Consider the following 25,521-nt stretch of genomic DNA (forward strand, 5'->3'; position numbering starts at 1 on the left):
ACAGAACAACAAAGCAAGAAGCAGCACACGTCCATGGAAGGCTCTGCTCTCCCATACTGCATTACCATGGGGAAGCTGTGCTGGGCTGATGAGGAGCAGCACGCCTGGCCTGCCCTCTGCTGCAGCACATCTCGTCTTCCCTGAGGAAACAGAGAATTTTTCTAATTAAGCATTAAACTGATTCAATTATGAGGAATGCTCTCTTGTTGAGTTAAAATCCATCTCAGACAAGAGTGCAGTGAGGCTGTGGACAACTCTAGCGAGGTTTTGCTGAGTGGTGGGTCAGGAAATATCACATCTCAGAAACAGGATTTTTTTTTTCCTTTAAGAAAAATGCTGAACTGCAGCCTCGGCAACCGTGGAAGACAATGGAAAAACAAGAGGAAGCGAGACAAAGAGAATATGTAAGAGACACAGACAGGCTTCTTGAGAAGAAGCATAAACCCAAGTATTTTGGGCTGCAGGCATCTGCTGTGAGCAGGGGGTGTGCCCCAGTCCCTCCCAGCCTGCCATGGACAGGAGGAAGCTGGAATTTGTGCAATTACACAGGATACCTCCTGCCAACACAGTCCTCACAGCCCATCTCAAAACCCCTGATGAAACTTGCTAACTGGCACATTAAGCCACTATGACTGACAGCTCCCCAGTTAACACAGCCCCCCTGTCAGCTCTGTGACATTCCATGAAAGGTACATCGCTATTTATGTCCTAAGAACGAGCAGACCCCTTTCCTGCTGGGCTGCTGCCTCCAGCACACACATCTCCAGTGGCAGCAGTTTGGAGAGGCCATGGGTCTTGGTTCAGCCAGTGAGGAGCTGCTGGACCTGTGTGCATCGCAGCTCTAAGGGGACAACCCTGTGGCTGCTTTCCCAAGCAGGACTCAGTCCACATCCTCTCCTCCCAGATGTGAGGGAGGAGCAGAAAGACCTCCTGGATGCACTCCCAGTGCTGCCAAACCGGTTCTCTCTGCAGGAGCACTGTGTGAGTCCAAGGCAGGAGCCAAGGAAGCACTGACAAACCAGAGAATGCGTACTCTTTCAATTGCAATGTTCAATATGGACTAGGTTCGGGGAGAGAAAAAAATGTAAATCACAGACATTGTCTAGACAAACACAGCCACCTTCCAAGATCCCCCTTCCATCCAATGACTCCATTTGCCTTCACACTCTCCAGCTGGCCCGCTCAACATCCATCCCCTGTCTGCTGCTCTGCGTTAATGAAGTCCCCATGTGAGTGTTTGGGGGACTCCTTCCAAGCCAGCACGCCATGCACTAGCAGGGCCAGTCAGCCAGCGGCACAACTGCACCTTGGAGGCATGTCTGAGCCAGCTTTGCATAGATGAGGTGGTACTGATAGGAGCAGAGCTCAGTCTAAAATCTGGCTAAGAAGCTGAAAACAAACAAACAAACAACCTCTTGCAGGCAGCGTGCCACCAGCTTCATTCACTCTTCATTGCTGTCAGCCCCCAGTGACCAACATGTGCCATAACATGCTTTTCCACCAGCCAGCAAACTGCCCTTGAAACAGCCTGGCCTGCTACAGCATGGCTGGGTACAAACCAGCACCACAGCACGAGCCCTTCTCCAGCTCCATCCCCACTGTTCCAGTGAAGCTCGCTGCCTGGGGCAGCAGTGGGAAATAAGCAGTGCGCAGAGGGCTCCGTAACAAGGCAGTGGCAGTGGGTGACCTTCCACAACCCAGAGCAATTTGTGCCCTACTTAGATTAATCCCTGGAAATCCTGGACCATAACCTCAGGACCTGCCTGCAGCACACTATGCTAAAATTAAACCAAACTTTTTCCAGTGAGGTTTGCAGACCTCAGGCATGTGTTTCTCTATGCAGAAGCTTTGCAATTTAACTGTTTGCAGCCCAGAAAGGTGAGTTGTGAATGGGCATTGGCACTTGCAAGAACTTGCTCTGTGGCAGCCTCAGTGTGGGCTGGTTGAAGAACTGAAAGCCTCGGTAGTGCCACCTGCAAATGGAGGTGACTCTCTACCTTCACAGAGCATCTTATGGACACCAGGTGAAGGACGAGGAAATGTCTGAAGATTATTATCCTGAATCATAATTACCGTGACAGAAGAGACTCTGAGAACACCACCTGGCAATAAGAAGAGATTATTTCTGAGGTATCTTTTCCTTCCTGCCTACCCCCAATCTCTTGGCATGCTGTTCCCAGTTCAGACCTGCGTGTTTCTCCAACCAGGACAAAGATGGTTTCCTTCCCAGCTGGAAAGTCTGCTGACCGAGAACCCCGCTCTCTTCCCCCCAGCAGGAAGCAGATACCATGTTCTCAGGAAGGAAGGTACATCCTCAAAGTGACAAGCAGTATCAAACGAACATTTAGACAAGCCACAGTTTGGCCCAGGTTCAGCTGACCTAAATTCTGCCTAAATTCCCAGCCTAGTGTGGGAAGACCCACAGCTTTCAGCAGCATCTGCCAATAGGAAACATCAGATGGAGACAAAGGTGGAAATTAGGCCATCTGAATCCGGGCCAGCACTCTTCAGTCTTGAGATCCCATCCCTGCTGCTGGGGCAGGATGCCACCAGCCCAGCCATGTGCCATCGCAGGCCTCATGCTCTTCTCTTCTGCTTTACATGACAAAAGCCAGGCACAGCAAGATGGAAACCTGGAACTTCAGCTGAAAATCAGGAGCTGCCATTTACAAGCAAACTATTTCTTCATTCATTATTCATCCATCTCAAGCCACGCACGCTACTCTTCCTGCCACTGTGCCACATTTCAATCACCTGCAGTAAAGCAAATCGATCATTTACATGACTTACTACTTGGCTCAACCTACACACAGCTGAAAAAGATGAGGGCTCTCCTTGAATTGGGACAATGCATTACTGGAGTGAGGCTGACAAGAACAGGATTTCTGGCTCATCTCCTGCTACTTGCTGACAGTGATTTAGAAAGGGCTGTTTAGCAGTAATTTCCCCTTTACATTCTTATGCTGCCTGACTGCAAAACTACCAGCGCAGAAACAAAACAGTTCAGAAGAAGGCAGTAAACCATTTGAGTCAGGTGCCTCTCATTTCTCCACCCGATATTTTGCACAAATTTTGACTAAAAGAAGGGAAGAGCACAGGCTCCAAGATGTGTTTGAAAAACTTGCTCTGAGGATCCTTCCCCTCTTCCCAGGGATGCTGTGACTAGTAAGCATGCTGCATGGCCACGGCGTGCCTTCTGCTCAGGGGTACCCGGGGGGGCACACTGCACTCCTTGGGCCAGCCACCTACCTGCTCAGAGCACGCTGCCCTAGCCTTGGTTAGATGTGAGAGAGCTGATTTTTTGGAACCTGGCATATTCTACAGATGCTCTTCTTTGCTACAAAGATTTCTGGTGCTTTGCTATTCTTGAGATCTCACCTCTTGAAATCTTCTACCCAGGCACTAAGCCACTCTGCTGCTGAGCTGCCAGAGGATTTGCTCATACATGTCTTCTCCCTGGAACTGCCCCAATATCCACGTCAGTCATGATCAACCAAATTCCACATCAGGCAGCTTTCTTCATCTGCCTCGAAATATTATTTTAGCCTGCTGTCACAGAGACACAGAGCAGTATCAATTTTAGATCAAGCTATTTAAAATACCCTCGCCACCTTTCTAAAGATTTCTTTCCTGTCTAACTGCAGGCAACACGTGCACCCTCAAGATGCCTGAACTTTTGGTGCAGATCGTGGTGGAAAACCCACTTCCCCTACTGACTGCACTTCCAAAAATGAAGGACTGTGCACAAAAACTTAGGCCTTAAGCCGCATTGTTTCCATGAGGATGACTACAGTGAGGGACAGAAATGGCTGGGATGACCAGAAAGAACACACACTGTATGCAAGAAACTCTTCACCACAGTATGTGTCTGTGCAGCCCAACATGTCTCAGTTACTTACAGATACTGATGAACACAGTGCTCCTCAGTGGAAGCAGAGTCCTCCAACAGCAATCAGGACACAAGAGCCTTTACTGCATCTTTTATGATACACTTGAGGATGAAAATCCCTTCTCGTCTGCCTACACCCCATGCAAAGAAGTTTTATCAGACATCTATCTATAGCTGCAGAGGTTGCCAGATTAAAAACATAACCCTCTGCAAAAAATCCGCCCACTGTATTTTCCCCTTGGAGATTTGTCTGTCTGCAAGCCTGGAACAGGAGCTGCTTGGAGAGGAACTGTGCAGCCCCCATGCACCACTGACACTGGCACCAGTGCCATGCACAGGCATGAGGGAGAGCACTGGGGACCCTGCTGCATGCTGTGCCTCTGTGCTGCCAGAGGATTTCCTGGAGGAGCACAAGGAATCAATGGGGAGGAGATGAGTAATGAGAGATTCTGCAGTGAGGAGAAAATATCCTTAACACACATAGGAGGAAAGGATGGAGGAGAGCAGCTGAAGCTCTCGTCGCTTGTGCACCTTCAAGGCAGACAGTCAGGCTTAAGAGATGTCACATTTACTCTTTCTCTTTGCCCTTTTCAATGAAAATATTCTGGTTCAGTTCTGACGTTTATCTCATCAGAGTGCAGAGAATAAGGAGTACAACCACATCAGCTTGTCTTCCATACTCAGAAAAAGCAAACAGAAGGAAACCTTTCAAGAACATGCACATTCCCTCACATAGTGCAAAGAAGGGCACAGAGCTCCACATCCCCACTCTTTCTTCAGTCACCTTCAACACAAAGTGTGTAGTGTGCTGCAACCCCAACTCTGGTATTAACTGATTTATGGGACCGTAGCATTGCTTCTAGGCCAAACAACCATTGCCTCAGCACAGAAATGCCTCACAAAGCATTAGCCTCACTGTCTTCCTGCTGCCCTCCTGCTTGCGCAGGCAGGAGGCACTTTCTTAGCACTCTGCTGTGCTTGGCAGCATCTCGGGAATGCTAAGTCAAGCAGACTGCCTTTCAGGCATGGGAAGATCTTGATGGAAAACATAAATAGATTGTGTGTCTTCAACCACCGCTTACACTGAGCACGTAAACAAACGGAGCAGACACAAACACAGCCCCAGCGCTGCGGTGGAGCTCTCCCTGTGCCATTGCTGCCACAGAGGGGGCACAACACGAAACCCGGGCTGAGATCCAGTCAGGAAGGGCAGCAGAGCTCAGGAGTTTGTGCTGAGTCCTTTGGAGGGTGACAGTGGTTGAGGAGGTGGCAGAAGAGCAGAGAGAGCAGGCAGAAGTAGAGGCTGGGCACCACAGGAGCAAAGCTATGGCAGAAAGTCAGAAGAGACAACAAACTTCCTTCCTCCATTTCTAAATTTATTAATTTATTTTTTATTATTTTAAAATTTTACCCTTCTGCACCCCTCTCCTTAGTCTCATCCAGAGCTCTTTGCATCCAGGCCATATTTCTCAATCCCTCGCCTGACGCTGCATGTTGCTCCTTCAGTTTCTCCCAGCTCCTTCATCCAAACACTCCTCACAAACATCCTTTTCCCATTCAGAAGGCACTAAGAAAACGAGAGAATACAGGGGGAAAAAATAAAAAACCTAAACAAAAACCAGGGCATCGTAATCTGAATTTGGGATCACTGACGCTTTGCCATTAGTCTTTCCAGTCTCCACCCTTTCAGCTGAATGTTTCCATTTCAGTTGCAGACTTTGGGGGCAACAATACCTTTTTCATTCTGCCTTTGACGCACTTTCTGGGAAGTGATTAAAATCTGAAGTGGATGGGAACAGACTTCTTGGAGTACACAAGAGCCCAGCATGCCCCCTCCTCATCCACCACAGACCAGGGTGCGAATGGTTGCATGGAAAATGCCAAAGCAAGATCGTGAGCTGAGCAACCAGTAACCGGGGGCACAGCAGCTCTCACACACCATCTGGAGCAAATCACAACAGCTTGCAGATGGAAAGTGCCAACTGGCACAAGCTGAGACCCAGCCCTGAAAGCAGTGAGCACAGCTCTGTCAGCAAAGACCAGGAGGTCAGCTCCCTTGGCTGGAGTTGGACACACTTCACAAGTAGTTCTCCTACAACGAGGAACTCATGGGGCTGTCCATGTACTCAGCTCAATAACAAACTCTCCCAATTCCTTCCCTACTCATAAGCAGTCCCAGTGGCAAGCCATTAATGGGCTGAAGATGCAAAAGAAAATAAGGATGCAGGACGCTTGGCACAGGCTGTTTGCAGTGTGGGGGAGCAGCCAAGGTTTGAAGCAACCAAGGACAAGGGATATTGCACTGACATAGAAATGCATGCACCTCCGTTTGCTCTTCAAAAGCCTCAGAGACAATCCTCAGATTTCCTGGTAGACACAGCACCTCAGAGATGGCAGGATGAGAAGCCCACCTGGGAAAGAAATGACACCTTTATCTCCCAGCCTGATGCTGAAATCCCAGAGCTATTAACACTGGGAATCTAGCAATAAACAGACTAGCGTGCGAGGCTTTCTCCTGGCTGCAGCCAAGCATGAAGATCCCTGAAGGCACATGCATGCTCTCTGTAGGGTGCTTAATGTGTATGGCTTGTTTGTGGAAGGTCAGCTATGTAACACAGCAAATTAACATGGCTGAAGAAAGTTACCAAATGTTTTGCTGCTCTCAGCAAAACTACATCTAATAGATACAGCTCTTCCTTTTACTAACGAGCATCCTTCCCAGCTTGCACGTGACCAGTACTAAATCTCAGCAGCTCCACCAGCCTGTCCCAGCACTCGCCTGACCCCTTGTCACTCCAGGCAATCTGAGCCCTGGTCCCACTGGCACGTACACATCACTCTCTCCCTCCATCTCCCCGCTGGTTTCCTTCTGACATGAAACATCAGCAAGCCATCTTCTCACCCACGCTCCCGTAGCAGCTCTGTCAGTTCTGATCTGCAGTATGCTCTGCCATCGCTTTTCCCCTATTCCTTTTCCCTGGCATTTGGACAGAACTCCTCAGCGTTGTAACATTCCTTGGTTTATTCCTTCCTGGTAGGACTGCCAGTCGTGTCGCAGTGACCCACATCATGCAGCTATTTCTGTCAGGCCAGGAGTGTGGTTTTCAGGAAACTGATGCTATTTTCCCTTGCCATATCAAAACTGATAGGAGCACAGGTTCTTCTTAGGTGATATCAACTTTGAGTTACTTACAAAACATATTGGCTGTGTCAGATAGAAAGAAACACAGAAGAGAAAATCAAATAGGGAAAACCTCCACCAACCCACATTAAAGCCACTGCTCTCAGTGCAGGACAGAGCTGGCTACAGATGGTGATCAAGCACAGCAAGTGCAGCATGGACCTATTCCAGATCTCAACATGACAAATTATGCCCTCAACAACTGGGCCAGAAGACAATAGTGAACTTGGGACACACTGGATCCTAACCAGCTTTGACAGGACAATAGAAAAAGAAATCATAAATAGAAAAAGAAATCATAAATAGAAAATTGCTGGAGTGTTTTTCATTTGTGAGAAACCGACAGGAGATTCTGAGTGACCTGACCCAAAACAGAGAGGAAACCTGGATCAAGGAGAAGGTTAAAAAGGGCTGAAGATATAGCCCTGGCCTTCTGATACAGCTCCAGCTTGGATAAGCCTGGGAAAGCCACATCTTGTATGGAGCACCTGCCTGACGTGCTCCATGCTGAACAGTCACCGCTTCTATGGAAAGGATGGCTGGGAATCCAGTTGCAGATATCAGAAAGTCAATTCCTTTTATTGCTTTTGTGATGTTCACAAACAAGCAAACTATTCTAAAACTTCATCCTAAAGAAAAAAATGTATCCATCCTCATTCCCATGCTCTCTTACACAAACTCAGTTTCCCCAGAGAAGCTACACACTTAGTGCTGTTATTTATGTCACTCTGGAAAGCCAAGATGATAAAGAAGTATTTTGAATCCACGTAAAATTCAGAAACTTCTGTAAGAGTGCAAACCAAAATAGATCTACACAAAGATTATTTTCAACATATCACTTCTAGCACTTGGAAATAAGCATCATGCCCAGTTAACAAAGGGACGTTCCCAGGTTGAGCATAACATTCAACTTCATGGGAAGAAAAAAAAAAATTGAAAGAAGGAAAAACAATCAATTGAACAGACAGAAAAATCTCAGTGATCCGAAAGCAAAAGCATTGAAGTATTTATCTGTGCCATGGCAACAAAGAAAAGGTTGTAAAACACATACAGTGTGAGGCACAGCCATGGGCTGGAGCCCAGCATTGGGCTGCGATGGGTTCCATCGTTTCAAATAAGTGAATTAACGTGCTGTGCACATCAAAGTGAGGTGGTCTAAATGTGGAGAGTTAAATGCACGCTGCAATACAGCCTGTGTTCCCCTCCACATCAAATCATGAGCCAATAATTCTTGATCTATGGCCTAGCATTCAATTTGCTCAGTTAATTTTGTAGCTTAAAAGGCTATTGAATACCTCAGGGAAAGAGAACTACAGACAAATATAATCTCATCAGATCCTCTGCCCGTTGGCTGCATGTGAAGCATTAGCACAGCCGGTTCAGCTCTCCCTGCTATACAGCAAGCTTAGGGGGAGAGGGGGAGGGGTTAACCAACAAAATCACTGTTGTATGCAGTCCCTCCAGGCAAACCTGGAAACCTTTGCTCTTTGTTCATGCCTACTGCTGAACATCCTCCTTGCAGAGGGAATACAATGCTGCAGAGACAGAACAAGGTCTGGCATCGCACATCACTGAGCTGAGATGGCCAGAAGCTGCTCAGGATGTGCAGGCTCAAGCATCCCGCTTGGATGCCTGGCATGGAGGTGCTCATGATGTGTCAGTGTGCCACCAATGGCCTTGCCCAGGTGATGCAGACCAGCAGGGAGCCATGCAACCACACCTTACCACATTTAAGTGCCATCCATCATCACCTGCACAGCAAGGAACTAACTCCAGCTCTCACAAGTCTGCTTTACCTAGCAGGCCATCATTCCCCTCCAGGAAATGCTAGGCATATTTCCCAACTAAGTAAACTTGAACCCTTCACACAAGGGAAAGGAAAAGAAGCAGCTCCCACTGGACTTGGGGTGAATTCTTGGCAGAGATTGTATTTCTCATTGCCAATGCAGCCACAACTAATGTTTCCTTTAGTGAGTTATCTTTACAGCCAGGAAGTGGGTCTTTCCATCTGGACAGTGTCAGTCTCTTGGCTGATTCTGCCTAAATGTTAACAAATCCCTGCTGCTGCCTTTATTTCCCCTCCTCAGGGATACTCGGAATTTTTATTTTTCTTCATAACCACTGAAGAATACATATTTCACAGAGTCCTGTGATCCTCTAGAAGGACTAACCGGGAAAGAAAGTCTCAGTGGGTCTCAAGGTTATCTGTTTAGCCTAAAAAAAGGCATAATGCAGAACGTGAAACCAGAGGTTGCACAAGAGATTTGCAAGGCCTCAGGAGATGAAAGATTCATTTACCAAATGGATTTCACAGAGAAATCCCACAAGAGAAAACAGATACAGCCAGATATACACATTTGCACAAACAATACTAAGCTCCTGTTATAAATAGGCATTTACTCAATTTGAAGCGAGATGGGGGAAGGCTTATTGGCAAGGCTAGGTGTTGTGGCTGAGCTGTCGTGAGAGAGTAAGAGCCTCACTGTCCTGCCAGCAGCTCAGGCATTGGCTTCACGCTGCTTTATGTGCACAGAGGAACCATGGCTCCCTTCCTCTTCTAGTGTAAGCCCAGAGCCAGGAGGGCAGGGATGGAAGCTCACATCCATCGGGCTCCTCCTGGCAGGGCTGGGGTGCAGGTGGGGAGTGCTGTGCCTTGGGGTGTGGAGGAGAAGCAGCTGTGCCTGCAAGTAATCACACTAATTAGGGATGTGTGAACTGCCTTCACTGTCAGCCAGGCTCAGCTCCTTCAGAGCAAGGGACTGAGTATTTACACCCACAGCCCATCACTGCAGCTATTTTCTTCACCACCCTGGAAGACCTGAGGTGCTAAATCAGGAGGTCACACAAAGGCAGAGGAGCCAAACTTGCCTTAAAGGAGAGAAAAACTCACATCAGGTTCTAGCCTTTGCCACAAGCATCTGTGAGAAGTTTTCATCTCCCCCACATTAGCTGTCATTCAGCTGAATGATTCTCATCAGCGTCCTCTCCGTTCTTCCATCCCTGCTGCCTCCTCAGTATTGAGGACACCAGTGGAAGACGACAGCCCCAGTTCTGCTGTACCAAGCAGAGAGCATGGCTTTCCAAAGGAAAGGTAACAGAACTCTGACAAATCCTCAGAGCATGAGGCACCCTTACAGAAGGGAAGTTTCCCTTTCCCAGAAGCTAGGGAGCTCAACTGAAACATGGTCCCATAAACACCTGCATGGACCAGGTGGAACTCTTCATGTGATTCTTCATAGGATTCACTCCCATGGGATCCTCAAAGTCACTTACACACTTGGGGCAACAGAACATCCATCGGGCAAATGAATAAATCACAAAAATCCCTTTTTCTCCCTGCCATGGGTGTGTTTTCAAGCCTCTGGATGAGAAGGGAGCATCACTCAGCCCAACCCTCAGTTTCCTTTGGTTTTAGTCCAACTGTCCCAAACAAAAACATTTTGGAACTGGCAAGAAACATCCATCATCAGACCAAATTTGTGAAAAGTTTAATCATAGTCCAAGTCATTTTATTTCCCAGAGAGAAATGACTCAATAGGATCAAAATATCTATTTTAAAGTCAAGTTCATCTTCACCACAAAAAAAATATTCCATTCCAAACAGGACCTAAGAGGGCAGGTAGTTGCTACGCAACTCTGTACAGAGGATGGCAAGTCAGAAGGGCACTTTCACAAAATTAAGACCTTTGTAAGAAGTCAGAACATTCCCATAAAGTATTATTTTCATTGTCTCAAGTTCTATTTAATAATTATATAACACTGGCAAATAAATGCAAATAAATAACGAAGGGAGGATGTTTCTTGAAGCAGATGAACCAGGATGTTTAACTAGGGAAATTCCGTCTTCATGGAGAAATATCTCTATTTTCATAAGATAAGAACTGCACATTTCTAAATGAAAAAATATAGAACAGCCAAGATAACTGCCTTGCCAAACTGGAGCACTTCACAGACCCAATCCCAGCACAAGGCAGTCAGCACCACTCGCTCCATCAGCCCAGAGCTCATGGATGCATAACCCTAAAATCACATCCCTATTGCACTCACACTGCTGAAAACACTCTGGCTCGTTTCAGAGTGGAAGCTGACAGCTCAGCCAGACTTCAACACCGAGGAACATAAAATACCCAGGCACCATTCAGTGGAAACAGAACTCTTGTCCATATTGTGCTTTTATACGCTAATGGGATTGCTTAGTGAAATATAGCTGCTGTCTGCCCTGTAGGGAGGATCTCTGTCAGTGGTAGGGCAATGCTTCGGCTTGCATGGAGCACCTCGAGCTTCTTACATACACCATAAGTCATGCCTACCCAGATGGAGGAGTTTGCATTGCCTGAGCCTGCTGGCAGCTTCCCAGCTCCACGGGACTCTGCTTTGCAGAGCCTTCAAGCAAGATTCCAGCAGAGCACTGCACTCCATGCCTTCACCTAACCAGCCCTCAGGGAGCACATAAAGACTAACAGACAGCTAATGGCAGAAACCAGAAGTAACTCAGTGGGATTTGGGAAAGATAAGAGAACTGTGTATTTAAAATAACAAACACCATAAAAGAAAACCACACAAGATAGTGAGATGGCAGTGAGCAACAGCTGAAAAATCAGCCACTAACACATAAAGGTTTCCCTAGATTTACTCCAACCATGTGGACAACCCCCATAGGCTCATCCTGGGCCACTCTGCACAAGAACTGATGGGAGCACACACTGATGGGCAAGGGACCATGACCCCTGAAGATCTGCAGCAACTGGGAAACTCATCCTTCCCCAGACTGTTCCCCAGACTCCCCACTGTTCACAACCTTGCTATCCACGTAGGACACAGCTTTTCAGTGCAAAATTCTTTCAGTTCAAGGTCAAAACTCATTCCTGGGCATTTCTGGGCTATCTCTATGCCAAATCCAAATTCTTAACTTTAATTGCCTTTCTTATTCCCTTCCATGAATCACAGATATCTATTCTCTGTCATTTCAACAGTCAGGCACAACATGGCATTGCAGACATGACAGTTACTAGAAGGAATTCAGACTGATGTGGGGACAGGCTGACCCAGATTATTCATATCCTGAAGCTACATAACCCCCTCTAAGGAAACACTGTCGGGGGAAGAGAAAATAGTGCTAGTTGCAGCATTTTGGCTTTCCAAGAAGCATATCTGCATTGATCCTAATGAATAAATCAGCTACAAATAGGCAGTGAAAAAAATGTTAATGTGATGCAAAACAGCTCCAAGCATGCGGGCACTTTTGATATCAGCACTTCGTAAGACACTGATTGTGCCACCTCTGCAGGTAGCAGGCAGATGCTTTCAGACAGGTAAGAGACGATCACTCATGCGATAAAATGATGCCTAAGCCATCATTCAAACACAGCAATGGCTGGGAAAGGAAAGGTTTGCTGGTTCCTAATCCGTCTCCACAACACACTAATGCATTGTTCCTATTAATCCATCATGATGCAGCAAGTGAAAGGCCCAGCCAGGTCCCACCACAAACTGTTATCTGGCTCCAAACAATGAGAGCTGAGTGCCAGCTTCCTTCTCCAAAGTGAAGCAAGGAGAGACAATAATATCCCAGCGTAGGCAGCTTAGCACCATCTGCACTGTCTGGCCAGCTGCATGGCCTCATGCCTTCCCCACCACTGCAGACACGTGCTCACACTCCCCAAAGTGTTTTCCTTACCCACCTGACACCAGCCCCTGAACAATGGTTGAATGTGACTGATGGTTTGGACCATACAGCAGACATTTTCTGCCCTGAAGAATCTGCCAAGAACAAGCATTAAGTTCAAAAATGTACATTTTTGCTCTTTCCTATCTTGTAAAAAAAACTGGACTTGATTTTTTTCTTTTGTCCAGTGTTTCCCAGCAGAATCAGCAGTTTCAGGTCAGCTCAGCAGCATCACCAGCCCCAGCCTGCTGTCAGCAGGAGAAGCTTTACTTTAGAAGCGCAGAGGCTGGAGAGAACTTGAAAGCGCTTCATTGTAGAATACAAAAACCACCCCACAAACCTGAGCATCAGTATCAACACTAGCAACAACAAAGCAAGCCATCGTGTACAACTCTGACAGGTAACCTTACTTCTAAGTTTGAAATAATTTGTTTGAGGATGGAAAACGGGAACCAAATACAGCAGGAAAAGGCTGTAGGGAGACTGCAATAGTCTAATTCCTGTTCAGCAAACCATGCCATCCACATACTGTTATTTCCACAGACTTCAGGATGTCAGCACAGAGGAGCTGGATGGCTTTTTTCCCTGCAAGGTTCTCCGAAGACAAAGAGAGGAAAGCAAGAAGACACAGCCCAGCCTCTAATGCAGCTCTGCTGGCTGCTCCCAGATGGGTTCCCAAACCTCCCAGCAGGATGCTGTAGTGCATTATCAGCAAGGCACAACTTTCGATGTACATTAATGAGAAACACTGCTGCGCTACCAATTTGTCTGGCTTGGTGTTGGCAGTGTTTCTAGGTTGGAAATCCCATAGTTCACATAACTGGTCTATTCACCCCGCTGCTTAATCTGTCTTCACTTGAGGAGATGAACTCCATATATAAACATGCAGTGCTGTATGTAAACAGCCCCCAGGCCCACGGACAGCAAGAATTAAGCTTTGCATATGTGTGTATACACGTATATGTGTGTGTGCTTGGGAAAGAGGCTGCTATTTGTTCATTTATTATACTACTCTGAATTGTAAAATGGAAAGTATCTGAACCCCAGGCTGGGCTCCAACCTCAGAGATAAACCCTGAGCAGAGGGGCTGCCAGGGGCAGACTCACAGGCAGCAGGATCCTGCGCTGCTTGTTGTGGTTGGCAGGTCAGCAGAGATTTCGCTCTAAAACAAGATTAGGAAAAAAAAAAACCAAAAAAACCCCACCCCAATAAGCCCAGAGATTCATCCTGAGTTCTGGAGCAAAAGATTAAGGGAGGAGTACAGGCTGTGGGAAACACAGCTCCTCGGCACAGAGCCCCTCCAGAGGGCACAGCCCCTTACACACGGCTCAAGCTGTTTCCCATAAAGAAATGACAACAGGGAAGATCATGTTTTCCTGCTCTGCATTTACAGAATTTGCCAATTTAAATGAAAACAAATCCCCTCAGTTCAGTTGAGGTCTTTTTCATGCTTTTTGTTGGTGGTTCAATTATTAGTTAGCACAAGCTTCCCTCAAAAATGTCAGAAACTATCAATAAAGGGAAAAAAAAAAAAACACCCTAAAAGCTAAAAGTGGGAGGGAGGGAAATCCCACATGCATCAGGGATCAGAATTCATCTAGGTCACCAGAAACACAACCGGCTGCAAAACCCTGAAAACCCTGCTGGTCGTCGGCTGAGGGAGGCAACTCTGGCTGTGCAGTGTGTGCAGAGCACATACATCTCATCTTTCCCCACCATGAAAACTAAGGGAGGAAATGGATGAGAAACTCCAAATTTGGCAATTCTAAATACTTCACATTTCAGAGGGGGAGTTACTGCAGGCTGCACACAGAGATGGGGCAGGAGTTTGTCAGCAACTCAAGTGACACTTCTGCTGCTGTTCAGGGACTGAGGGAAGCAGCATTTTTTCCTTCAGAATTTGAGTTTCCTTAATGAAGTTTACTGTGTCAGGCTTGAAAGGGATTTATTTTTACGCTGTTCTGCAGACAGAAGTCTATGAAACAGCTCCAGAAAGGACCAGCTCACTGTCCCAGCAGTACCATCATGCCAAGCCCTTGCTCTAGGAGCAAAAAAAAAAAAAGTCCTTCAAAACATTATAAACCACAGCTTAATGGCCCAGTAGGCAGAGAACTTCAGGAACTGCATGTGCCCATCCCCTTTTACACAGCACAAAACTACATTCTAGACACTGGGCATGCATTGGACCAACGTTCATTAGTCTCTTACAGTTGCTCTGCCTTAACACAAACCCCAGTGCAAACCATGCAGACTAAGAGCCCTAATACACAAAGCGTGGCCCTGCTGTGTTCTCTGGGCTTACTAACCCACCCAACTCCTGAATACTACCAGCAAGGAAGGCTCTTTTGCAGCAGGATGCTTGTCAGGAGCAAGGGGTACAAGAACTGCCAAAATCAGTCGCAACCAATTTGTTCCTGAGTGCCTCCAAACAGCCTTCCAAGAGCTCCAGTGGAGCAAAGGGGACCTGGAGGCAACTGAACAAACAAAACGGTCACAAGCAGCTTCCTGCCTGCCTCTCCCTGTCCCTTCCCAAGACAAAGGCTGCACCCCAATCGCATGCACGCACTGCTTAACCCACGCTTACTAAGATCTAAGCATCAGCAGTAGGAGCCCAGTGCACGCTGGAAAAGTTGAAAAGCAAGTAGCTGGGCTCAGAGGCCACAGTAATACAAAATCCTGCTAGGAAGCTGGGAGAAGCTGGCTCTGCTCCAGGAAGCCTGGCTGGAAATGAGACCTTTCCACAACTTGCAGCACAGCCAAGCCCTAAGCAGCACCCAGGGAGAGCAGGCGGAGGCAGCATGGGCTTTCTGTTGAACCCAAATCATTTGTTTCAAAATAACCAGCCCAGCCAGAGGGGGAAAAGTGCAGCTTCTGTCCTAAGGATTCCACAGCATGTTTTAGTGCTTTGCAAAGAAGAATCTAGAAGCAAACAACCAATTTGCCAGCTCACGTGCACCCAGGAAGATCTGTAGCAGTCCACTGTGACCTGTCTGTAGGCTACCAAGTGTCATTCAACTCAGATGCATTACTTCAATTCTGGTGAGCATGTCATATCTAGAGCATAAGGAGTGAATTGTCCAATCTGCCCAGCCCCATCCATCACAGAAGATCGTAAAGCCCCCCCTGCACAAGGCAGTTTCTGCCAGAGCAGAAGGCGTCAGCTGCTTCAGCAGCACAGTCCAACTGCAAATGGAGGAAGCTGCAAAAGCAGGAGAAATTACATGGGAGTTTTTCCTCCAAGAACTCAAAAAAAAAAAAAAAAACCAACCCCAAAACCACTAACATTTTTTCCAAACTACCAGGACCCCACTACTATAAGAAAGAAGGCTGGGGTTTTAAGTACCCTCTTGCAATTGTTATCCAACTGCTATATATGCTGGCTACACACATTCCCAACACATGTTCTAATGGATAACCATCATACCAAAGCCCTGCAGTTCAGTGGCAGATTCTGTTTTCCTACCTTGGAAGCTGCTGTACTTCCCTCTCTTTGCCTCATTCCTCAGGGACATTGTGCCATACATGTCCCAGTACCTGGCTCTGTTGCTCACCACCAGAGCAGCGCTTCCCATCTCAGGAGCCTCCTGCTCTCACAGCTGTGTGCCCAGGAGGGGCTCAGCCCTGGCTGTCACCCCACTGCTCCCGTGTCCCAGACTCCCTCTGGAAACCCAACACTCAGGGTAAAACCAGGATCAGATTCTCAAAGGAGGGCAGCACACCTGCCCACCATATGGGCACAGAGGGATTAATTACAGCTGCACCAGGGGACAGAGTATTCATAACCTGAGCCAGGGCACTGATGAGTGGATCATCACTGAGGAGTGATCATCTGATCTGAGGCACTGAGGAGGATCATCAATGATACAAAGGGATACGCAGTTAGTGTAGCTTGACCCACCCATGGGGCTGTAACTCTCCATCTCATTAACTCCTGTCTGAGGTCCGCTGTCAGCTAATTCAGAGCAGCCTCAGCAATGAGGGTTTCCAATTTAGAGCGGTTTTCTTCCCAAGGCCACAAGGAGCCAAACTTCCACCTGCGTCCTCCATCATTGTGTGAGGGATCAGCCAGGAGACAGTGGTGACCCTTGGGGAAGGGCAGAGACATTTTGCACGCACAGCCATGTCAGTACCTAAGGAGATTCAGCTGAGGTTACCCAAGTCTAACTGGAGCTGTCTAGAAGTAAGAAACACTAATTCAATTTCCCAGTGCAAATATACATCCACCACAGAGAAGAGGTTTGCATTAACCATTAGGGAGTTTCAGATATAAAGAGAATTCCCTGCAGCCTTTCCATCAGGTCATTAAGAAACTTCTTATTCTTACAACTGAACAACTGAGATGCTGTTTCTGCATTGGATGTCCTACGATTTTTTTAAATTTATTTTTTAATACAAAGTGACTTTCCAGATGTCCTTAGAGACATTCCTCAAAAACCTCCCTGTCTCGGGAGATCTGGATTCAATCCCAGCTCCCACACCAACTCCTCTGACCTGGAACAGGTCTGCTGCCTTGCTGTTGATCAGCAAGTTCTTTACAGGTCTCAGCGGTGCTGCAAAGGTTAATTATCTAAGGCCATACGTGTTAGGAAAGAAGGGTATGATCTACACGTCCACCAGATGGTTTAGACATCAGATTTTCAGGACAGTCTAAGATCTTACTATTATGTCAGTGAAAAATATTCAGAGAAAATATGTTTAAAAAAAAAATCTTAATTCAGATACTTACTTAAAGACTGACCCATTTTTCTCTAATTCACGTGGATATGCTTATCAGTCAAATAAGCAGCAATGCAAGGAACCTAAAATGAAAAATCAACAGACATGTAGTGAATAAGGCAGACATCAAAAAACTTTGTGAGTGTTCCAGAGACACTGAGCATATCTGCCTTCTATCCTTGTTCATCAGCAAAGGTCCTGCTGTTGCTTCTTTGCAGCAAAGCCTCTGCTCAGAGGTGGGAGTATTGCCATGGATTTCAGGGGGTCAAGAAAGTCCTCCAGATGGGAAACTCTTTGCTACTCATGTCACGTACTTTGATGAATGGATATCCTGCAGCAGTAAGTCTGGGCAGACCCGTTCTGCTTCAAATGGCTAAGAGGGCTATACACCCCCAGAAATCAGAGTAATTTACATCTAGGTCGCTCGGATGCCCTGTGACTTCAGTATTACAGCCCTCTTAGGAGCAGGGCTTCAAACTAAGTAGTGGCTTTGCTTTCCTGCATGCACGTGGCCTGCAGGCAAACCACAGCGACAGCCTGCTATCCGGGGCAGTCAGACTGTACTGCGCTGATTCCAGTAACGAGAATCACAGATGTCACAGCTAAAATCTAATCAGTCCACCAAAATAAGGAGAAAAAGCGTCTTTGTTTCTCTGGACTAACCTCACCATTTCACATAGGAAAGGCAAGGCAGGAGATGCATGCACCCAATATTCATGTCTTTTCTCCTATCTTACAAAACCTACACAATTTGGATGGAAGCTTGGACTGAGTTCAGTAATCTGTGGTTTGCAATCCCTGAGAACATTTCCAGCAGTGGTGCAGTTTGGTGAGCATGTGTGATCACAAACATGGTCCCATCCTTAGCCCTGCTCTACAGCAGCTGCCAGCATCTACCTCCAGGCCAGGTATTGCTAGTGAGTGCTCCGCTTCCCTCCCTTCCTTCCCTCTCCCTCGCTCACCACCACCAAGACTTTTTGTCCTGTTTTGTTTCCTACCACCCTGTCAGTTCTGTGCTTGTTTCCTATGCGGGATGGAGGCAGGAGCCCAGGCCAGCACATCACAGCAATGCTTAATTAATTGCAACTACTCTAACAGAGGCTACAATTTGGGCTGTTCAGCCAGACACATGCACTCTGGAAATAATGGTTCCAAATCACTTCTCTGATTTAGCGAGCTGTCAAGGTCCTGGCTGTTCTTTAGTACATTAAAGCTGAGAGCATAGCATGGTTTTTAAATCAGTCTGTGATGCATGCTATGGGTTAGTACAGCACGTAACACTTTATCTAGAGCAACATAACCCAAAAGAGCTTTTCAGTTTACAAGTGTAAGCTACTATTGCCTGAAGGGGAGTATTAAATGCATTAGAGCTGACTCAGAGGCAGGTCCTTATCCACAGTGCCAGCCACCCACTGGCAAAGACATGATCTCTATACGTTCAGTGTACGTAGGTAGAAGGAGTGCAGCTGACTGTGGTGGATCCAGCACACTCCCTTGCTACTACACAGAAACAACTTCATTAAAACTGTACAGAAAGCAAAATATCAGAATCATTGCAGTAATTTAGCACTCGAACCCCATTTATTTACAAGGTGGATTTAGTACCCCAAGGCACATTAGGGAGCAACTGCATAACCAATGAATATACAGATGTTATCATTAAGAAATACATGAGAGAGTTTGGCTAAGCAGGTTATTACACCAAAAAAGAATAGAGGGCTTACCCTTGTCCTGGGCTCACTGGCCAAAATGCCAAAAGGAGGGATCTCCAGAAAGAGATCCTTCCCCTCTGGTAGTCAGCTCTTAAATGGGGTCTAGGAGATGTGGAGCCAAGCTCCACCCCTTCCAGCAGCACGGGTGAATTGCCTTCAGCTGTGCTCCTAGGGCTCACCTCAGGTGATCCATCAGTGGTTCAGGCTGTGATTCAGCAGGTCCCATACAGCAACGTTCTGGTTCCTCTTGACATCTAACCACCAGTTAAAGAAATGAAGAGCCGGTCACAAGCAGACTTTACATATCAGGAGCTCCAAGGTCACTGAATGATCCAAAATAATATATTCCTTTGAAAAAGTCTTGTCTGTCTTCACAGTTTTTGGATTAAAACCTCATTCCAATTATATCATCACCAAGACAGACTGGTGCTTTTATCTGCAGCCAATATCCATATCAATAGACATGCTACTTGTAGAATTAAGCCAAAGCTAGTTAGCAACTTCGCTGTGCTCTTCATCTCATACAATTTCAAAGTAGCCTACAAAAGCTGCTAAGAGCTACCAGAATTAGCATTCAATGGAAAAAAATAAGTTGCAAGAGCTGTATGACTTGCCCAAATTCACATACTGGATAACCATAAGATTTAGACTGTAAACTATAAAAAAAGGCCAGGTAAAAATGGCATGAATGCTTTTTATTTTACAAGTGCTAGACAATCCTACCAGCAAGCCTTTAAGATTAATTAGCTACAGATGTAACAATTTATAAGTATCTCCAAGTGGTTAAGTGACATCACATGTGTGATCTGCATGAAAGAAACTGGAAGGAAAAAAACCCGATTCCTATGTCCTTCAGAGAATTGGTTTGGTAAGCATGAAAGTACAAAGGCCTTGCTGACTGATGACCAAGCTGCGCAAAGTCATGGTCACACAGATTCACTTTCAGAATCAGTTTCTTAAGGACTGACATTGCAGCAGGGGGAGAGCTTGTTTGAGGAGGGGGAAAGGTATGGCTCTGGTGTGGGTGAGCAGTTCCCCTATGTCTATGCTTTGCAGAGGGAATTTGCTTTTCTAAGTCTTCAAGGATAGGACTTGGAAGCAGCACATCAGTGAAGAAAGCATCCTGATCTCAGGCACAGGTGAAGAGCTGGGGCTGCTGCTTCCCCAGTGAGGAAGCACTGGGAAGGACAGCTCTAACAAGGTTAGGAGTTCCTAGGAAAGTAATAGCAAGGAGCTGGAGCTTTCACTTCATTTTGCACCACTGCTATTCCCAGAAATGGTGATAACATCATACATTAAACGACTAGTGTCTTCTGACCACACATTCCCAAGTATCAGGTCAGTATCACCTTGGGCTGAAGCAGGCAGCTGATAAAACACCATTTGGCAAGCAGGGCACTATCTGAGGATGGAGCAAAGGTCTGGTGCGTGCTCCAGGAATCTGAGGGATTTTCTGGAAAAGGCAGGTCTCAGTGAGGTGGGGCAGCAGCACTCAGCACAGCCCTTTGGCTGCCCATCTGGAGACCTGCATTTCTATCCACTCAGGTCAGAGGCAAAATGAGTTCAGCAGCCTCATTCCTCCCAAACACAGTCAGTACAACATGACACAATTCAGTACGACGGATCGCTCTCCTGGGCCAAAGCCCAGAGCTGAGAGCAGACAGAGTGCAGGTGATGACCACAACATCCTTGAGCAGCCCATGGCCGGGGCAGAACTCTGTGTGAACTTGGGGAGCCCAGCATGGGTGACAGCAGGATGGAAGGGAGGAAGGACACGCAGGCACAGCATCTTCCTACACCTGGCATCCTGGCCATCACTCGTCCCTGGGAAACTAAATCCAGCCTGCAGCTATTGCTGCAGGTGGGGAACACTGTGTAGCCTCTGAGCACATTGCATGGGATTCCAGATCAAGTTGTCCTTAAATTCACAGAACGAGTACAGAAAGGACCCTTTGTCCTCTCATCTCTCCAGGAAACTTTTCACGTTTTGCTGTTGTTTTTCTTTCAAATACTATGCACCACCAAACAGTTTCGGTTCCAGGCAGCTTTTTCTTTCTGAAAGAAAATGCACAATTTGAGTTTTCCGTAAGACCAGATCTCCTGTAGGCTTTGAGGATGAGGAAGGGAGGTTCTGGGACTTCAAAAATGAAACTGCATCCCTCCAAAATCACCTCCAAGGTGATTTTTCACCAGCTGTGTGGCTCTTCTAGGAAGTTTGGGGGAGTCACCATGAAGAGCTACAGGAAATTACAGCAGAAGACACAGATATCCAGAGAAGGTAACTTGAAACTCAACAGCTGGAAGAGCTGTACTTTCTGTGCCAAATTGTGAAAAAAAAAAGCAGAAACAAACAGGAAAACCAGTAAGAGGCTCAGCAAGTAGTTCCATTTACCATTTTTCATATAATGAATACTACTGAAAAACAAAAAAGAATACCTTACTTGTGCCCAGTTGTGTCTGCGTCTCATGAATGTGTCTGGATTGCTCACAACTCAAAGTGAGCCTCATCTCATGCTCAAACCCATTATTGCTGGATTATTCTGGGAAAGCCACTCACCAACACTATCCTCCTCCTGTGACACAGACAAAGCAGCTCTGGAAGATAAAGCTGAGGCCATCAAGAGCATGTTCCTAAAGATACACAGGTGATGGAATGTGCCATTTCACCTCACATAGTCCTTGTCCTCCTAGGCTCACTCCCTAGGACTCAAGACAAGTCCCGAATGTAACTGATGGATAAAGTCTCATGGCAGCCTGCACAGCAGCTGTTGCACACATTGGGAAATCAGGGCACAATGCTCAGCTGAGCCCAGCTCCACACTGAATTACTGAAGAACCCATCATCCAGGCTGGACAAGGGGCCGTGATGTCCTGCAGGGCAGCACCCCATTTCCACAGTCCTCCAGTCTGAGAATTTGCACCTTCAGCAGAGCTCAAGAGTGATGCAAGAGGCATCAGTTGAGTAGCATCAGAAAATAATGCTATCGCTCCTCTTTCCTGAGTAATGGCAGGGAATGACAAAAAAGAGCTGATTATTTAAAATATCATTTGTTCTGCAGCACTATTGCTAAAGCATCTGGAGCAGGCACTGTTCTATTAATGGATGAGGTCTTTCTGAACACCACCACCATTACCCTTCCCCTCTCCCTCCCCCCCCCCCCCCCCCAAAAAAAAAAGGAAGAAATAGAGACAAAACAAGAGGAATAGAGATGGAGGAGGGCTCAAAGGAAGCATCCATTTCAGATCAGAGTAGAAAGCTGTCTGTGAGTAGGACAAAAAGCAGATATGAGAAATCATCAAAGCCTATTCATGAGCATGACCGTCCCTCCTCGGGTCTCTTCCTCAGTCTGCCTCCAGCCATCCCTGGAGAATGCAAGAACACATCCCAGCCTGCACAGCAATTGCACTAGGGCTCTAAGGTTATTTTTATGATAGAGTCATTACAGCTCTTGTGACTCACTGACTTGTAATGATGGAAGTATGTTGTTTGATCTGTGCAGACCCAAGCATCCAAAGAAGAAAAAAAATAGGGACCCTGGGGAAAAAACATTAAGTCCCGCTGAAAACAACAAGGCAAAAGGAAGATGGGTCAGCAGAGCAGAGCCTGGTGCTGACCTACACTCACAGTGCCAGTTCTGCCCTTGGAATGCAATTTTCACAGCTCCATGCTGTCCACGGTTTCTCAGGGCCCTTTACAGTGCTGCTCTGAGGCAGTTACTGCATAGAGGTGCATCAGAGATTGCCAGAGCTGGCTTTCCTGGACAGAAAGGGTAACAGGAGGCAGCTGATAAGAAGGACAGCCAGAGTGAACCCCAGGATGCTGCTGTCCGTACAAATACCAGGGCAGGCTCAAAGTACTGCATGTAACTTCCAAGTGACTTTTCTATATGAGAAGAGGCAGTGACATCACATGCACTTCATCCACAGCATGACTTGAAGGCTGATTTTCTAATGTCGGCACGAAGAAGCCATCCAGTGACTTAGGCCACTGCAGCTTTTTCTTTGATACCACAGAAGCACCCAGGGTTAAACCCAGAGCAATGAATTTCCCTGGTCTTTCACTCTTCTTCACTCATACAAAGGTGCAAAGCACAGCTGCCCTGGTTTCTGCTCCGTATAAATCATATGGCCGGGGAGCAAGGATCATTTTGACAATGAATACTTTTGAGTTGCTATTTCTGTTCCTTTGTTTGTCCAGACACAAAAACTCAGCCCTTTGTAGTTCCCAGATCACAACGTCTGTGTTGCATGAGATCATGTTTGTGGTTTTGGACATATTTTCTTTTTTTAAACAGCACCTATTGAATTCCCTCAACTCAGCACTTCCCTTCCTCTTGCCCTCAGTTGATGAAATAACATCAAACAGAGCCTGGGGGCAGCACATAAACATGTCCCATGTGTTTTTAGAAGGCCAGATGAGGCAGCTTGCTCTGCATGGTAGCTTTTCAGGTGGGTAAGTGGAGGACAGAGCACCTGGCAAAAGCAGCCCAGGGCAGCTGGGATAGAGGTAGGAACCAAGAAGTGAGCAGCAGAAGAGAGAAGTTCTGAAAGAGTTGGCAATAACAGCAAGGACAAATAGGATAAGACTTCATCTAGGCAAAGATAATGAATTCCTTGCTTTGTACATCACAGTAATCTGTCAAGAGATAACACTAGGCAAGGAATAACATCAGCAGGCTGGGAACACAAAGCAGAAGAAGCTCCAGCTCTTTCTCTTTCAGGTAGCTTTGAAGAAAGGGCACAGAGATGCCCTGGGCAGCATGGTGTCAGGAGCAGAGGTTCTGTCCCAAACACATATGTTCACGGCCACCCTCCTGAAGCCATGGGAGAGCTAAATGCTCAGACAGCCTTGAAGACCAAGGGCTGGTTGGGATGGGACTGGGAGGCTCTCCCAGTGCTGACACAGCAGAGGTGCAGGGCAGCAAGCCAAAGCAATACTTAGTGTGCAGCTGAATGTACAGAAAAATGGCTTTTAGAAAGACAGAGGCTAATTCACTCAGACAAATCTCTGATTTCCTGGCCTTCCCACAGCTAGATTTTTCAAGAGGAAAGGGGGTCATAAAGCAGTGAAGGAACAGAAATCTCATCTCTGGATGCCAGCTCACATCCTCCCCATTGGACCATAAATACCATAGCCTCCAAATACAGCATGCAAACAGGAAAACATTAAATCATGATATCCAATTAGCAGTCTCCATCCAACATGTTCTTAATGAACATTTCTCATCAGCATCTCCCCCTGTACAAGCAGGGAGGTGCTCTGGCCCCGGCCCCATGCAGGGGCTGTCACCAGCATTGCACAGCAATGGGGATCATTTATAAAGAGTTGATGAGATTCTAAGCAACTGCTACCAATAACTTCATTTCACTCTAAGTTTTCCATTGTCAGACATCTTCAGTTTGTTTTCATTTAATTGATATCTTATTACATTCCCTATAAATAGAGCTCGTGAGCGTAGAGCTTCGTGTTGGCAGGGGCTGAAGACCAGCGCAGCACTGAGATGCCCCCGGAGAGGAGAGAAAAGGGGCTTGCAACTGTGCAAGAGAAGTGAACCACCATAGGAGCTCCATAGGGAGAGAGCCAACCTGCCATGGGGAGCACTTGTGCTACGTAGGACCTTCTTGCTCTCAATTTACCCTGATGTCAGCTTCAAGCAGCCCCAAGGCCTGCTTGCACAGAGATGCTGCTGGGGCCAAGCTACCATCCTGCAGTGTACAGAGAAGTCCCTCAGCACTCGTCTGCGGGAGGGACTCGGCCTCCTCTAAGTGCACATCATTCATCTTGGCAGAACTCCAACTGACCTCAATGGATGAGAGACACAAAACATCTGCACCCTGTCATATACTGCTCAGCAAACAATTTTGTTCCTTAAGCTCCGTGCTCCCATACCCAGGGCAGTGGCCAGGACAACTACGCTCTCCAAATTAACCAGCAGCTCTCAGCAGCTCATAATACCCATCCTACAGCACCTCCCCAAAACCCCATCACATCAGCTCCACACACAGGATAGGCCTGTGTTGTGGAGTCATTTGGATGTTGGGTGTGAGGAAAGACTTCATTTCACCTCCACCTTTGCTTTGATAAAGACACGTCTATGGGGCTGATCTATGAATTTAAGGATGCAAATCTGGAAACTGCCTGATTGCAATTTCTTTTTAGGGGGGAAATCAAGGTGTAGAGGGAACGAGTGGCCCATCTGAGCTCCCAGTGGAAGCAGGAGGCAGAGAAGGGGCAGGCTCACAACAGAGCATTCCTCTCCTCCCACCTGCAAGAGCTTTGCACTCGTTTCCCATCCTCAGAAGAGCATTAAGAAGAAAAAAAAACAGAGCAAATATATACAAAGGGATATTTCTGTTC

At 46.8% G+C, this 25,521-nt stretch overlaps 1 protein-coding gene across 3 annotated transcripts in view; it reads right to left on the reverse strand.

Moving 5' to 3' along the window:
• The window catches only part of NEURL1B (neuralized E3 ubiquitin protein ligase 1B), a 111,264-nt gene that overhangs the window by 60,730 nt on the left and 25,013 nt on the right, over positions 1 to 25,521 (reverse strand). Inside the window, exons 1-2 of one of the 3 annotated variants that reach the window (XM_042880685.1) lie at positions 19,343 to 19,416; positions 17,462 to 17,534 (exon numbers count right to left, since the gene is read on the reverse strand). The exons of 1 other annotated variant lie outside the window; for it this stretch is intronic. In XM_042880685.1, coding sequence (XP_042736619.1) covers positions 17,462 to 17,477 — 16 coding nt within the window. In that variant the 5' untranslated portion in view covers positions 17,478 to 17,534; positions 19,343 to 19,416. Of the gene's footprint in view, positions 1 to 17,461; positions 17,535 to 19,175; positions 19,216 to 19,342; positions 19,417 to 25,521 lie in introns of those variants that run through there. One more of the 3 variants, XM_042880684.1, reaches the window with a different exon arrangement.

Source organism: Lagopus leucura, unplaced genomic scaffold (genome assembly GCF_019238085.1).
Source record: "Lagopus leucura isolate 7727_CA_CO unplaced genomic scaffold, USGS_WTPT01 Super-Scaffold_100027, whole genome shotgun sequence".
In the NCBI taxonomy this organism is placed as follows: domain Eukaryota; kingdom Metazoa; phylum Chordata; class Aves; order Galliformes; family Phasianidae; genus Lagopus; species Lagopus leucura.